The sequence below is a fragment of the Pseudopodoces humilis genome, chromosome 3 (genome assembly GCF_049639895.1).
Source record: "Pseudopodoces humilis isolate 2021_Gansu_Grassland_sample_001 chromosome 3, ASM4963989v1, whole genome shotgun sequence".
NCBI classification, from domain to species: domain Eukaryota; kingdom Metazoa; phylum Chordata; class Aves; order Passeriformes; family Paridae; genus Pseudopodoces; species Pseudopodoces humilis.
This window is the reverse complement of record NC_142202.1, coordinates 71,083,642-71,101,421: the sequence shown is the minus strand read 5'-3', so window position 1 is coordinate 71,101,421 and position 17,780 is coordinate 71,083,642. Positions and strand designations below refer to the sequence as shown.

The following is a 17,780-nucleotide window of genomic DNA, read 5'->3' as shown; positions in this document are numbered from 1 at the left end:
TCTGCTGAGAGCTCTGGGTGATGAAGCATGTCTGTAACTGAATGATGACAACTATAGGAGAAGGAAAAGCTAATTTGAACAAATTGATAAGAGCACGAGTTATCACAAGGTCTTGTTACCAACTGTCTTTAGACAGAAAGAATAGAGTGGCTGAGAGTCACTATGTATGTGTTCTAGATACTTCCATTATTTCATGTTTCATGCAAAGGCCAAACAATTTTGCCAAACAATGGCAAATAACATCTTGTCGGTGCCTACTGGAGAGACAGGGTTTAACAGCAGGGTTATCTGACACTGGGAAAAAAGGCAAACACTTGCATTTGGCTTTTTTCATGTGCCCTAACAGTCAAAATTACCAGGTAAAGATATAAATGTTCAACTCCATAAATTCCATTCTGACTTGTCATTTTTTGCAGGACAACTTTTCTAGAAATGGAGCAGTGCTGAGAAAGCTCAGGAAATGAACCAGGAGGCTCATAAGAACAGGGCAGGCTTTCTAACCCAAAGAATGATGCCACATTTTATTACAGTACACACATAAACTTCTACCCAAAGAAAGATCATGACTTTTTAACCCCTAGAATTTTCATGGAATCACAGAATGATTTGGGTTGGATCTTAAAAGCCATCTAGCTTCAACCATCCTGTCATGGATAAGGTCACATTCCACTATACCAGGTGCTCAAAGCCCTGTCCTACCTGGATTTGAATACCTCCAGGGATAGGGCATCCACAACCTCTCTAGACAACCTCTTACGGTGTTTCACAGTACTTATCTACACTAGGTTTTACATTCAATAGAAGACAGATAATTTCATGGTACACAGCATACATCAGATTGGAAGAGACTGTTTCAGGTCCCCTGTGGCATGTTCATAACATATTCTGGGAACTGAATGGCAGAGTCCGTCACTCAGACATCTACTTCAACATCAGAATCTAATTTCTTTTTGAATCACGCAATACTCAATTTGTTCTCAAGCCCCTGTTCTGAGTGAGGCAGCTAGGGAAAAGAACTCCGGGTTTTTCCTTTTATTTCTTCAAAGCCACAAATATTTAATTGTCTCACTCAGGTCTCCAAAGGCAAGAGAGATTTTCAAACAATTTGGACATCTTTAAAAGCAAAATCTCTCTATGCCTTGGGACCTGACTTCACTTATAAACATCTGAGGGAGGAAATACTGTAAAGGAGATATCAAGATGTTCCTGAGAGGAATGCAACTTTTGTATTTATACTGAGAAGGTATCACTCATTTTGCAGATGATGGATGACAGCTACTCAGTGATCATGGAAAGTTAATGTATTTGCCGTCTAAAATATAAATAAATGGAAGGAAGCAATATTCATTCCTTTAAGTAAAAAGTTCAGATGTGTCAAGATATATTCAAAGATTAATCCAGAAGAAAGAAATCAAGCACTTTTATGAACGGACATTTCTCAATCAGTTTCAAGGCTTCAATTTTACTTCCACTGGGATAATCACTCAAAAGACAGAGGAGAATATGTATGGTTCATTTTGAGAGAGTTATAGCTCATGCCCTCAGACAGCAGAACATAGCAACAGAAAAGCAGGAATCAAAAGTAATCTCCCTCACACTACACTTTCTCTAATATTAACAGATAAAAGCCTCAAATACCTCATCTAAAAAATAACCTCATTATGAATACTATTTACCCTGGAGGTGTTCCAAGCCAGCTTGAGTAAGGCTTTGAGTAACCTGGTCTAATGGTTGGTGACCCTGCCCACAGCAGGTAGGGTTGGGACTGGATGATCTTTAAGGTCTATTCCAACCCCTCAACATTCTATGATTCTGTGCTTTATAAATGTAATGTCCAGACAGACAGTAGCAGCACGAAGATGTCCTTGCTCAAATTAACAGCACGCTATTTAATTTCATTGAATAGTTTGCATTTGAAAGGACTTTTAAAGGTCATCTATGCCGATCCCCTTGCAATGAGCAGAGACATCTTCAACTAGATCCAGTTGCTCAAAGCCCCACCCCACCTGAATTTAAATGTTTTCAAGAATGGGGCATCCATCACCCCTCTGGGCAACCTGTTCAAATGTTTTAACACATTTATAGTAAAAAATCTTCTTCCTTCTATCTAATCTAAACCTACTCTTTTTTTTTAGTTTAAAACTACTATGTTTTTTGTATGGCAACAGGCCCTGCTAAAAAGTTTGTCTCCATCTTTCTTACAGACATCCTTAAAGTTGCAAGGCAGCAGCAAGGTTTCCCTGAAGCCTTCTCTTCTCCAGGCTGAACAACCACAGCTCTTCAGCCTTTCCTCATGGAGAGGTGCTCCAGTCTTCTGATCTTCATCATGATCCTCCTCTGGGTCCACTCCAACAGGTCAAATGTCCTCTCTGTGCTGGGGTCCCCAGAGCAGGATGCAGTGTTCCAGATGGGGGTCTCAAGAGAGCATGACAGAGGCACAGAATCCCCTCCCTTGTCCTGCTGGCCATGCTGGTTTGGATGCAGCCTAGGAAACAATTTGCCATCTGGGCTGTGAGTGTACACTGCCTGGTCATATCCAGCCTCTCATCCATCAATACCAAGTTCTTCTCAGATCTAGCAGGGCTGCTCTCAATCCCTTCATCCTGCAGATAGCATTGATAAAGGGTGTTACGCCAACACAGGTGCACCTTGCACTTGACCCTGTGGAACTTCATGAGATTCCCATGGGTCCATTCCTTGAGCTTGTCCAGGTCCATCCATAAGGTATCCTGTCCTTCAGGTGTGAAGCACCACTCAGCTTGGTGATGTCTGCAGACTTGCTGAAGGTGCACTCGATCCCATTGTTTATGTAGCACCGCTCCCAGTATGGGAGCCCTGAGTATGTACGGTCCCATTAGACCACAGACGCCTGTCACCTGTGGTCATTGGGACACTGAGCTGTTGACCACTACCCTCTGGATGTGATCATTCACCAATACCTCATCCACCCAAGAATCTGCTCACCAAATTCGTATCTCTCCAATTTAGAGACAGATACTGTAGGGAATCACATCAAAGGCCTTACAGAAATTCAAATAGATGATGCCCCGTAGGGCATTTTTGTCAGTAATTTACTTATCTCTATTGCTAATAATTTGCCTCCAAGAATAAATACATATGAAGTATGCATTTATACTTATATTTTCTATAATAAATAAATAAAAAAATACAGTGAAAGCAAAACTTTGAAATTCACATTTAAGAGATATGAAACATTTTTCATAAACACTCTATTGTTGATCCTTCCACATATTTTTAAAGACAACTAATTTTTTCTCCCCATTTGTTAGGATACAATAGCCTTGTTTTGATATTTATTTTTGGAACTTTTAAGAAAAGTTACTTCAATCACAGAAAAGTTTTTCAAAATATGGAAGAGTATTTTCCCTCTCACCACGTTGCACTTTATAGCTGATGTCTACTGTAGCCTCACTGTCTCGTTCATTTTCATTACAAAGGTTTTGATCCACTATTTCAAGCTACACAGCACAGACTGACTCATCCCTTTGATGTTACTGTATATAGCACTTTTCATTGCTTATTTATTTATTAAGAGAGCCTTATAAATTGCAAGACTAAACTAAGAAGGCCAAACAATGCTATTTTCAACACTGAAGTGGACAAACATTACCTTTTTCCACCTGTCCTCAAGTCACATACATTTTTTTAGTGTGGGGAAAAACAGAATACTCTAAACAAAGAAACAAAATTAAAAACACTTCTGACTGACAGCCTTGCTCTTAAATTCTTTCTTGCAACCTCTCACTGCGAGTCTAGTACAAAGCAGTTCCAACTGACAATGACTAAGCAACCAGCAAGCTGTGAACTTCTGTGTTTGCTCAATTTTTATTACATCTTTTCAAGCCAGTGGTTCTCAAGTATTTTTCACTAGTTCCTATTCCCCTACAAGTGTCCTCCCACCACCTCACACTGTTCCCAGCAGACACAAACCACCAATCTCCAAGCAGCCCAGTACCCAACTATAAGAGCCCCTATCACTGTTCTCTCTCCAGAAAGCCCCTGTACCTCCTATATAAAACAAACCTGTGTTCAGCTTTCCTTCCAATCCAACAACTCAATTAGCCAACCTGCTACGCTTTCTGTATGCCAGAAATCACTGCAGCTGTTTCTACATACCCAAAGGTTATGAGAAGAGCCACCTCTTCTGCTCCCTGTGATGGCTTATATCCCTCCTTTTCTCCCCTCTGCTATCATGCTTCAGGTCCCCCAGGAAGAGCAAAGTGGGGCTCTGCCCAGAGCTCTGAGTCAGTAACTCATAAAACAGTTCTATAGTGTTCACAAGGGGATCCCCATTTTTTTCATTAGGCTTCTGAGCTGCTACCACAATACAGAATAAAGAAAAAGGTCAATATTAAGGACAATTTCAACAAGGCCAATAGGCTATGTCATCCTAGTCTAAGTTCATGGCCAAGGGTGATTAAATACCTTTCATTTATTTCTTGTTGCACACCAACAGATTTGCACTAAATTCCTTCTTCACAGCACCAAATCACATATTCAAAACAGTAAACAGTCAAGGCTGACAATCTAATCAAAAAGAAACAATCTCATTTCTCAAGAAATGGGAAAAACAAAATTATTATCAGGCACAGAAGCATGAAGAGACATGCTATATAAAAAAATCTACTGTTTTTGTGGTCTTTTTTTTTTTTTTTGGGTAATGATAGTTTCTTTTTGGTTGGTTGGGTTTTTTTGATTTTTGGGGTTCTTTGTTAAGGTGTACAACAAGGTTTGCTAATAAATAATTGTTTGATTACTGTGTATCCAGGTGTTTGGCTACTATGAGGCATTTTCAAGTATACCAAGAACAGTTAAGCAAAGTGATTAATACGAGAAGTTTTCTTGTTTGACTGGTTCAACAAACAAGCAAACCTGAGTCCTGTTTATCTTGTGAAAGACAAATTTGATAAAACAGCTACCAAAAATTGTGCCTTACATTGTTCAGCTGCTGGGTAAATATATGTTTTTTATTAAATACTTAGCATTAGACCACTTTTAAATTTTTGTTACAGGAGCCAAGAGTTAAAAAACCTACTAACAGTTTAGCAAGATAAGTAGGGAAATCTGGAGTATTGAATGAAGGAATAACCTTCTGGCCATGAACCCACAGTGCTGTCCTTCCTGACCCAACAGGCACTGCACTCCTGCTACTTACTCATAAAGCCAAATTAAACCTTATCAGCTGACAGAGTGGTCAAATCTGGACAAGAATCCTATAATTTTGTCCCTGATCTTTTTAAACCTCGCTCCACAAGGAACTAAAGAGGCAAGCACAAAGGGAAGAGCACCCATATCCACTGTTATTTGAAACAGAGTACAGCAAGGGAGTTACCCCAAAAGCTTAAAAAGCAATCAGCTGTGTCCTCCCAGTGGGGTCTTCTCACAGCATTTTCTTGCCACAACACTGTGAATTATGACCAGAGGTCTTGAGAAATGGAGTATTTGTAAAACACTGATATGAGATAAAAACCTTTTTAAAAGGTTTGGTTAAGTTAGCTGTAAACAAAATTCGAATCAGTAAACCTGCTCATTTCTAACACAAAGAGTTTTGTCACAAAAGCTATGCCACAAGCTGGGTTAATCTGGTGGGATTCACAAGAGGCCTATGGTAGTAGGGAAGGAAGGGAAACAGTATCTCCCCAAATCTCTTATCTTTGCAGACTAATTTAAAATCCCCATTAAAAGGAAGCTATTGGCACAAGTAGCTTACAATGGCCTGCTTAAAAACCTAGCAAACAACCTGAACATTTGAAGAGGAAAATGACCCAGTCTGTATACAGTAGAAACCCTGTGAAGGGGGAAGGAAAGCATGAAGAACATTTTCGCGAATCCAGGAGGCAGAAAAGATGCTCAGAAGCTCCATGTAATGTTCGTGGAAAGAAACAGAAACACTGCTGTGTAGATTATCTTCTGAGGAAAACAATCTGACAAGGAATATCACAGGAGACTGCACTGCAAATTTGATTAATCTACAACTGTTGACAAAAATATCATGACATATAGTAAAGGGGGAAGATCTATCTACAAACCTCAGTTTTCAGATGTAGAAATAGACAAGTTAAATCCTTTAAAATTTCCTGAACATTTAGACATAGTCTACCCTCATTTATTAGCTGTGATCTCCAATCAGAGGCTAAGATGATTTTCCACTCAACACAGGGCAAGTTAACATCCACTGAATCACAGCCTGAGAAATTAATGAGCAATCAAAAGCACAACTTCCTTCAGCACAACAGAACTAACATAATATTCTCTCTTCCAGAGAGTCTTTGATGACATCATTATCACCTCACTTATTATTTAAAGGCAGTATATGCAAAAAGAAGCAACAACACATGCTATGCAGGAAGGTAATGAAACGCATTAACTCAAGATTACTAAAGCAATAATTAAGTGGCAAATATCGGACAAACCATATTTCATAAAAAGATAATCTGTGAGACAGTTAAACCAGAGGTTTCCTCTTCATCAAAGCAATTTACTTTAGATTGTTAACAAAATTATTCTGTTCTATTTCTTGCGGAACAATCTGGATCTTCCCTCCCAGTGTCTTGGACTGAAAAGGTGCAAATTTACTTTTTTATTTGTATTGTCTAGACAGACAGCAAAAATGGGATAGGCATGTAATTGAGCATAAATATGAAAGAAGTTCACAATTTAAGAAGGCAAAAAAGTGGTTTTTTTGTTTTTGTTTTTTTGACTAAATGAGCTTATCTGGTTGGATGAATCTTTTCAAAACAGCCATAAACTGCTGAATTTAATTTGAAATTTAAAAAGGAAATATTTTCTTGCTATAAAAACGTAAGTAAGAGTAAAAACAGAAGAATACACGTTCCTTTCACCTACTGGGGAAAGAAATATCTGAGCTCCTGTAAGCTTGTTATGGGCTATATTGTATTGCTTGATGATTCCCACAGCAGCTGACTCATCCCTGAATTCACAGCCATGTTCCAAGTTCTATCAGGCAGACATCTATTAAGCATTTTTACTTCCACACATTTTTAATTTTGCACTCCTGTTTCTTCTCTCTTTTCCCAAGATGAATATCCCCCCTTTTCACTCTGCTTCCCCACTCTCCCCTGCAAATTTAAGCAAAATAATTCAACCAGCTACTGTGTTATTTGAGGGAAAAGGCCTTTTTTTGTCTCTCAGACAGACAAAATGAACTTATTCTGACCAAGGTCTCCTAACATATAGGTAAAAATATTTTTTTTAAATTGTGCCACATTTCTAACCTACAGTAAGTTAGAAACAAAGCCCACAAATGAGCTAGCTAACTTTAATTCTAACAACCCTTAAGTACAGAGCATTTACTCTTTCTAAACTATGACTTAACAACACAAATAAATTCAGAAGTATGAGAAATTTCTTGACACTAGACTTGAAAGAGTTAATAAGTATACAATTTTATATGTCCAGCTGCATGTTGAAGTAGACTAGTTCAGCTAAATCAAACAAGTCCCAAAAATGAAAATAATGAAAAACTATATCAATGAAGGGTATACATGAAAGAGCAGACTTAAATTTTTATTTGATCATATGAAATCTGACACATACCAAGCTCTACATATCCAGTGCAATATTGCGAGATTGCATGAAGTTTTCAAAATATTTAGGTCCTCAGTGAAATGAGAAAAAAAAATATAAAAACAATCACTATACAAATAGAAAATATAAATGTACAAATACAAAATATAAAAACAATCACTAAATAAGCTGTACAGCTTACTGGATCCCTTTGTGTCAAAGGGATCCAAACTACGAATCACTTCATGGAAACACAAATGGCTTTCACTGAATCCAAGGGCCTCAACCTAGAAACCACAATATTGCTATTCAGTACAAGAAGAGCTAATAACAGGTAACTGGCCTATAAAATGCCTACGACAGGAATAGTTTATTATCGTGATCCCTTCATAGTTGAGGGAAGTCCTAACCTTTGTTTTGCTCCATCCAGACAAGGGAAGTCAGATCTGCCTACTCATCTTTGCTGCTACAGCCGGGATGCTGCTGCAGAATGATACAGTCAGAACACTAAGTACAGGAGCTTCTACAACCACAGTGTGGCTTTAGTCCATAAATATACACATGTGCGTTTATCTTGACCTGCTACTCAAACAGGACGTAAATTCTCATGTATCTCAAAGAAATTACATAGTATTAAGGACATTTCTATAACTAGCCTCTGGGATTTTAAAGGACAGGTCCAAACACTGGAAGTGATATAAGGGACACAGATATAAGAGGTCTACTATGGAAGGAGATTAAAAAAAAAAAAAAAAAGGGACAGAATAACCTCAGTACAAAATTACTACAAGACTGCAATATCAGTTGTGCCCCTTCAGCTCTGAGGTACATTCCATTCATTCGGTCCTTTCCCTTGATTACTAGTTCCATTACTTTTTTCCTCTTCATTACAAAACCATAGTCCTGTCTCTTGACAGAAACTTTCCTTGGTCAACCAATTTCAATAATCCAGGAAGCAGTTTAGTCAGTATCACTTTAACAAGGTGTTAAAAACTAGTATAAATAAGTAACTAAGTAGTAAGTAAAATAAGTAACTTAAGAATTTAATGGTCATTTTCAGCTTTCAGTTGCAAATTCAGACTTATCTGCATCTCTGTCTTCAGCAAGCACCTCCAGGATGTAAAAGCATTTTGACTGAAATAATCAGAGCCCATCCAACGTTATTTCACCTCTTCTTTATGGTTACAAAATTGGAGTTGCCAAATCACTCTGTCCTTAAAACAGCACCTATATCAGATGTGTTATCGGCTAGATCATAGGCTACCTATAATACCATCATCCATTTTCTCTCATTTTTCAATTTCCCTCATTCCTTCTTCACCAGTCAGTACAATTTCTGAAATAACTAATATTCACTCAAATAGTCCTGCTAATTCTGTTTTTTTCTGACAGCTTCTTCACAAATATCTGTGCCTTAATCAGACCATTTTCTCTCTGCCCCCTAGTTTGTACTTTATTTCAGATGCCACAGAAGAAGTGTTCCTGCTTTAATTTTTTTCAATTTGCTTTCAGTTTTGTGGTAATTCTCTTTTCTTTTTCTCCCTTTAATCTTAGAAGCATGTGAGCTACAAGCCATGGGAATCTTTTCCAATTGGCACAGGGGTCCAAATCTGTCCAGAGAGATACCTGTATTTCACATGGACTGAAGCATCCTGAGGGAGCACAGGAGAGCAGGAGCCTCAGCTAATGGTCTAAACAGGTACATTCAGTCCACCATTTTATCACATCTACATCTGGAGGTGATTTTCACTTTACCTCCAACACAGAATTTGGCAATTCAGAATTTTGGCAAGCAGAGTCGTTCATTACAGCATAAGGTAAGAAAATTAATTTCTCATCTCACCCACTTTGGATTTCAAAGCAGTCAATGATGTAACAGCTTTTGGATAAACATGTGGCTTAGAGCAACTTAGCCCTGTTATCACTCAGCCAATAGCCCACTCAAGGGAACGTAAAACCAAACAGAATTACTCCACTTGTCCACCCTACAGGTCCTTTAAATCATACACCTCCCTATCAGCCAATATTACTTGACTATGATATTCCAGTGCACTTTCCCAGTTACAGCTGTTAGACTTTATTTCAAGTCTGAGAACACCCTTATTTAACACACTATGAATTGATCTATGACTTACAATTGGCACTTCTGGGAAAAATCAGAATGGAAAACAGGTTGTTTAAGGAGCTCTTCAGAAAGGTCATTGCTTATAACTGCTCCTTCTAATCCATGAAGGCTCTGAAACTTGATCGTCTCAGGTCACCACAGCCTCCCAGTTGATGACAAAACCCTGCTGAATACTGTAATGATCCAAATAAGCAGATGCACAGGAAGGGTGCATCTTCAAAGTCCTCTTAAGTGAGTACAAGTGAGACAGAGTGTTGTATGCAACAAGGAGACACAAGTCTCTGAATACTGGAAACAGTGGAACCTAGTGGTGTATAGGTTTGTACAGTCATTTGACACTCTAACTCAATTCATATTACGATTCCATGTAAACAGAGTGTCATCCAAGAATTCAAAGGAGAGAGCAGTTACAAATATCAAAGCTGGAAGACAAATCTTCATAGACTTTCATATCTTTGATAATCCACAGGGGAGAGAACTTTGACCAGAAGTGGCTTAAGTTTAAGATGACAAAAACTTCTGAAGCCTTCTCCACATCTCAGGTATCCATAAGGGTTCTCATTTGAGTGAGTCTTCAAGGTATAACAAGATTAAATTTATGCCACAATCTTATGTTCTCACCTCTGCCTGGCCAACTGACCTCCCACACATTCTTGTGAGAGTTGGGCCACTGGGATTCCTGCTTTTCCATTACCATTGATTGTGTTCGGAAGCCAATGGTCAAAAGCAAAGTGGGATTAAGCATCTCCGTATTATTTCCATAGAAAGCAGGCCACAAATAAGGAACAGGAGACATTCATCCATACACATCCAAGTGAAAAACCAATGATCCAGCAGCAGTTCTAGGTTACCCCATTCTGTACTATTGCTGCACTGCTGTCTACTGGATGAAGCAAGGCAAAAGGATCCTTGCAGGTTAGACAACCCAGTAAGCAGAGCTTTAAACCAGAAAAAAACAGGAGAAAGTGATTCCTGAACAAGTAAGGAAGATGTGAAAGGCAAGCCAAGGGCCTGAGTGGTAACAATGAAAGAGACACAGCAATCCACAAAACAGAGCTGAATTAGATTCTCTCCAAGCATAGGCATGTAAAGAAGGAAGTGCCTGCAGAACAGCCTCATGGATAAAGCTCTCAAACCTGTACTGAGGAATCAGCACACTTGGGTGCCTGCCTGAACTGCCTCTACACTGATGCATACAACATGGGAACAAAGAGGAGGAGTTTGAAGTCTGTGTGCAGTTTCTGGACTATGACCTCCTTGGGATAATGGAGACATGGTGGGATAGCTCACAGGACTGCCATGCTACAGAGAGATAAAGGTTGTTTAATAAGGACACACTGGCAAGCAGAAGAGGTGAGTTGTCTTTTATGTGAAAGAACAGCTGGAATTTGTGGAGTTCTGTCTTGGGACAGTTCAGGAGATGGTCAATAGCTCACAGGTTAAGATTAACAGGCAGGCCAGCATGGGTACTACTGTAGTGGTATATATACTACTGTGTGCTATAGAGCATGTAGTAGTAGTGTACTATATGTAGTAGTACATGCTTTGAACTTCCTAATTTGGAAGAAGTAGATGATGCCTTCTTCAGACAACTGAAGAATACTCATGTTCACTGGTCATACTCCTGACAGTGAAAATTCTAGCCTCTGTGATGTCTTCTCTGTGGAAGGATGATGTAATCTAGGGCTCAAGCAATCTAGAATTCTACAGTGCCTTGATGATAACTTCCCAAGGTGATCACAGAGCCAAAGAAAGAAAGGTGCCGTGGCTGATTCGATATGTACAAACAACAAAGAATTGGCTGCGCATGTGGAAGCTGCTGGCAGCCTTGGCTGAAGTTTGGTTGTAGACAAGTCAGTAGTATTGTCCCCTCAATATTCTAATAAACAACAGAACAAGTTCCTTGAGATCCAATGTTCAACAAAGAGCTACAGCAATATTTATTCTGTTTCTGAAGTTTCCAGAGAGAAGCTGAAAGAATCAAAAGAGCTAAGTAGTGTTCTGTGCAAAACACATATTAAGAAATACCTTTCAATAATCCAACACTCTGGAAATACAAAACCACCAATCAGTAAACCAGCTATCTATGTCAACCATTAACAACAGCCATAGGGTGTAACGTGCCATACTTCTGGCTTGTACCACTGCGGCTACAAAGCCTAATGCACAAAAGTCAAAGGCTACTCCAACTAGAAGGGAAGGAAGGAGCACTTCATGAAAGCGGATTTGAAATATGAGTTGATACTTCTACTGTAGTAACAATGGTGCTACCAAATAACACTGGAGGATTTTTATTTCCTAGCACTATACATAGAAAAAAATGTTATCTATAAGCCAGTCACTTTTTGAAAAAAGGTGCTATCAGCATTTGAAGGGAGATACGTGAAATTTTTGAAATACAAAAAGAAGTTTAAACATGTTTATTACTGGCGTAGAATGAAATGGAACATACACTGGTACAGCTGCTTATACTATACCAACTTCTCCTTGTGACCTTTTAAACAAACTACAGAATGAAGAATGGAGTTTTCCATCTACTGATGCATAACAGAAAATGGAATGCTAGCAGTGCTTATTTTATCCGATTTCTGCATTAAGGTGGTTAAGCAATACATGGTTTTGAATATATATGTTATATATTTTTTTTTTCATTCAAACATAAGGTATTTCAAATATCATATCATCTTAAAAGGAAGCAAACTTACAGAGCAACACATACCTGTTATACCCTGAGACTCTTTCTGTAGATCACAGTACCACAGTCTGTTCACTGGATCACAGCCTTCTCTGACAGACAGCAAGACATATCGACCATCATCCGACACCTGTAAGAAGTTACAGAAAAATTAAAGACAATTCACCTGCTGGAAAAAAGAAGTCCAACTTGAAAAGTGAGTTCACACATGCAGAAAAATCTAGTGCTGCTGTTAAACAAACATTACAAGCTACAACCACATTATAAATGATCTGATAAAGCTTCTTGGTTCACTTTTGCACATGCATGTACACACACAACAGAATTTCTGAAATGGTGTCTGCTAGTACAGAAGGTTATCAATCCTTCTTGCTACTCAGGCTTTGCAAACGTCCTACATGTCTTGACAAAGCTTCTGAAAGTGCAAGTCCAACAAGGAAAGGCAAAAAGTAACAAGAAGTCATCAACTCAAAAAGTCTCCCTCTCCTGACTGAGCTGTTATGACCATATTCCAAAATTACCAAATTTTGATGTTTTATTAACAGGGCTGATAGAGAAGGGCTGTTTAGTGTCCACATTCTTATATGACCATATCTACTGGAAATTTAAACCTCTAGTCACAAAATACAAATATGGGTTCTCGAAATCTTCCACTTGGCACTATACACAGCTTCAAAACAATTCTTATAATGAAATTACTTCTTACATATATTTCAGTTTGTATTTGCAACATTCGTTATGCAAAATATATGTAGAATGAGCTGTGCAAAATAAATTTCAGAAGAATTGGGTTCCAATTATACACCTATTCCAACAGATCCACAATTTCAAAGACAGAAGAAAGGAACCTAGTAAAACAGAAACATATTTCAGTGTATGAAAGTTAACAAAAAAAACCCAACAACCAAACACTCCTTGAAATAAAAACAATCCCCAAATGAGTGTTTCTGAATCATATTTTTACAGGCATTTTGTTAAGAGCAAATTATACTACAAAAAAAGTCCATACAGCTGAAAGCTTACAAGATAAATAGAAAATAACACCTAAGATTCCTACTGTAGCCAAAAAACACTCCACTATATGAAACAGCAAAGACATCTTTAACAGGGCAGCCTGCAAAATTGAGCTATTCTGCCTTCTCCTTCCTAGAACCAAGTATATCCAGAAATGGAAATCAAGATTAGGTGCTTTCTTGAAAGACACATCTTCAGTGGTTTTAGGTAAGCAATAATTGCAGGTGTAAATTTTAATTAAGAAAATGATTGCCATATGTCGCTTAAACATCTGTCCATACTTGTGAAAGCACCCAGCTCCCTTCATTTCCTCACCTACTGAAAAAACTTAACAAATAATTTTAAGTTGTACATAAAAATACTGATTTCGGTCAAACTCAAGAGTATGACACACAAAAACTCTTTTAGTCACAGTCAGAACCCACATAAATTTATTCTTTGATTCTCTGAATAAAACTGTTAGGAGAGGACTAATAACTTCACCCAAGAAAGAACAGAGATTTGCGAATTTCTGATGTTGTTGCAAGGGCAATTCAGAATATCTGATGACAGCAAATCTGAGTACATCTAATTTTTCCTTCCATATACCCAGCTGGACTAGTTAAAGAGTTGGTAACAGTTTATGTTTAACTTGAAGTAAGAATTCCCAAAGCATCTTGCTGGTGGGATACCAATTACGTGTCTCTATCACTAAAACTATTCTTATACCAGTGAGTTCTACAACCCAAAAGAATTTGACAGAAACAGGACAGGATGGTTGACTGCAGCATACCAAAATGTTCAGTATTATACTGCAGATTTAGACATCCATATTGCAAAGTTACAGTTTGATAAGCAATCCTGGCAGCAGCATCAGCTTATGCAGTCTCTAGCTCTTCATACTGCTGTAGTTGCTTGTGTCCATGCAAGTTCATTGCCCATGTTGTGCCAGTACAAGCATCCACCATTTGTTAAGTAAACCAGTTCAGAGAACTGATCTAACAGAAAAAATTGCATATTAAAATAAAAACCAAAAATTTAAACCTCCAATAAACAGAAAAGAAGAAAGAATCCAGAGGAAACAAAACATCCAAACAAACAAAACAAAGAATCCAGGAGGGGAAGGGGAAAGAAAAAAACTTAAACAATCCACAATTAAAAAAGAAGACTAGAAGCCCCTCTGCCAGATTAGTATCTCAATCAGTTCACTGCTCAGTTGCACAAATGGCCAAGCTAACACACAGCAGCAAACAGCTGGAAACATGAATAACAGGGGCAGAGATTGCTCAAGGCAGTTCAGACTGCAGCACTGAGGAATGTGTAATCACAGCCCAAATGCCACTGACCCTACACTGTAAACAGGCAAGAGTCAGGGTTTCAGGATGGCAAAAGAAAATAGGACTTATCAACTATCATTTGAATTATTCTTACACTGCTACATCATCTTCATGAGTTGAGCTGCAATTCCTGCTCTTGGCTCACAAATTTATGAACTGAAATTTCCTACTAGTACCTCACTCAATATCAGAATGCATTTATGGTTCAGCATAAGGGGGACAGCTGCAACATCAGACCTGGTTTCCCACATTTAAGATGAAAAGGAAACATATCTCAAGAATTTCTGAGAGAGATCTGGAATGCCAGTCAATGCACATTTGTCTCATTAAAATAATTACCATAATTTCAAATAACACACACTGGTAAAAGGTAAGCAGGCTATAAAGCAATCACACTTCTTAAAACAACATTTAGTATCTGTCAAAACAGGACAGAAGAAATCCTGTAGCCTTTCAACTGGAGCTTTTAAAAACCTTCAGCATAACAATGATTTTACTGGCATAAACACAGTAATCTCTAATTCAGGACTAGTAAAGGAAGGATTATTTCAAAGAGCTGATGTTGGTATGTAGGTTTTAGTTTCATTACTACTGTCATTCGGTCAGTTGGCAATTTTGAGTTTGTTAGATCTACCATTTCTTAAATATTTCTTGTGACCAACATTACACTTTACAAACATATACAACAGTATCAGTAAGATAGCAGTAGTCCCAACTACTATTTTATCTAGGCTGTCAAGCATCAAAACCTTCAAATCCTCCTTTATAGTAGCATTTTGGTTTATAGTGGAGTGTTTTCTCTGAGTTGTTTTTTTTGCCTAGCAATTTTGCTTCAGTGTTACCTGTTCTCTCCATTTTGATGAACAGAAACCACTGCTAAGACAAACTTTAAGAGAAGAAGCGGTTTACCCGTAACTTTACTGCAATAAACACCAAAATAAGAAAAATTATTTGGAAGTCTAATTAGAAAAAGAATCTTCTAACCACTCAAATCTCATCTTTTGTTACAAAATACAACTAATTCATTATACAAGCCATATAAGGAACTGCAAAAGGCTTACGAGGATCCACAGAAAAAACAAAATGAAATATTTTGTCTAGCAGCAGCAGCAGCAGATTTCAGACCAAAAATTCATACATAATTGAACAAACAACAACAAAAAAGAATGAACACAAGAAAGCTGTTGGGTTTTTAGACTTCCTGGTTTTATGTATTGCTCAACTAAAATGTCAATATGAGAGATATTAGAGTGCCCTACTTTCAAGTCATGTGCATGCCAACAGTAAATATTAATGCAAGTTCTGTGGATGTTACCTGGACAGTCACCACTGCCAGACTGAGGATACAGAAGAGCTCTCTATATTTAATTCACAAGTAGGGGCCCTTAGATAATGTTGTATTCTATTAAGGCAATTATTGCCTTATAATTATACACGTCATTCCTTTATAGATAACAAGTGCAAAAGTTTTACTACCTTTGCCCTTTTTTATAATCAAAGTGGAAAAAACCTAATAACTGCATAATTTGTTTCTGTGTAACAAGGTACTAAAAATAAAAAAAATAAAATTCAATTATTAGATCCTATGCCTGTGTTGAGAAAAAGATAAACTCTCTTCTTAACCGCAGGCATTAACATTCTGGTAATCTACAATCTGATTTGCATCTGCAGTTATTTCACAAACTACTGCTCTTCATGCACTGGTACCCTTTGCATATGAAACTGAGCAATTGTCACTGCTATCTAATGCATTTCCAATGAAGCACAGCAAATGAATCACATACAAAAAAAAAAAGAAATAAAAATTAAAGTTCACAAAAATCACAGACAGAATCAAAGCTTTCCAACAGAGCTAAAAGGTCAAATTACTAACTGTAACGTACCCAGCCATGAAAGATCAGATCATCCAGAAAGATGTGTGGCAATGAAGATGCAACCATGCAACACATGGAATTAAGAACTAGGAACTAAAAACTCATTGCATCAATAAGCTGGATTTTCACACTGCTACAATTTTCACTATATGCTATGAATGTAACAGCTTAAAACCACTCAGAGTAACTGAATATATTTTTTTTTTAAAATACTTATTTAGGTTATTTAGGAATGTACCCAGTTACCACAGTAAAACAGATTCATGACAGCAATTACTTCCTTAACTTTAGATATATTCTGCACAAAGGCTTTTACATAACACCCTGGATATGACCCCACTAAGAAGAATTTACATGCAAGAAACCTTTCACTTGCTGTAGAAATTACCTCTTTTGTTGTTTATGAGTATTTTTAAGCTTTCTATCAGATGAACAAAGGAAAATATTATGAACAAAAACCCACAAGGCATGTGGGTTCTACAGAGAAAAAATAAAATTACTGTAAAATTTGCTGAAACATTTGGCAAGTAAAGAGCAATTACACTGTGTGAACAGCCTCAAGTGTTCTACTATCACAGATGTGCACATGCGCCAGTGCTGCAAAGATCTGCCTGCATGATGACAAAGACCCCCCACAGTTGTCTCCTAGCCTTTCAAATTCCACTTTTATTATCTCACTTTTTATTAGAAAAATCAAAGCTATTTTCTTTCCTAGAATAGGAAACCCTTTTGTAAAGGCTTGTGTGTTTTTGTGGGGGTTGTGGGGTGTGGTACTGGTTTGTTGTCTTTTTAATAAAGGAAACCGATAGCTACATTCTGATATTATCACTGCAGTGGTGCCAGAAAGTCACTGAAGCTTGCAAATAGCTCCTATGACATTTTATGTTCTCACAGTATTTTGAGATGTTGAGGATTAGGGCATGAACTCCCTCTAACAAAGCAACCTCTTGGGAGCTTTCTGTCTGCACAATCCAAGCCACCTGAAGCTGCTGCTCTCAGGTTATAAAGGTGTTGTTTTGTTTTCTGTTCGCAGAGTACTGGTTTCAGAATCAACCAGATTTCAGAAGCCCTAATGATGGGTGATCACAGGAATGCATAATTTCAGGATGAGGTCAAATATAATCCCCTTCCAATCCCCTACATTCTGAGGTGCAAGCCTGACACACTTTATGCAGGATGTGGACACAGTTATATGCAAACAACATTCT

The 17,780-nt window shown here is 37.8% G+C and overlaps 1 protein-coding gene across 1 annotated transcript in view; it reads right to left on the bottom strand.

The window, feature by feature from the left end:
- Nucleotides 1–17,780, bottom strand: part of PREP (prolyl endopeptidase) — an 83,503-nt gene that overhangs the window by 49,663 nt on the left and 16,060 nt on the right. Inside the window, exon 7 of the mRNA XM_005518239.3 lies at nt 12,393–12,498. Coding sequence (XP_005518296.2) covers nt 12,393–12,498 — 106 coding nt within the window. The remainder of the gene's footprint in view (nt 1–12,392; nt 12,499–17,780) is intronic.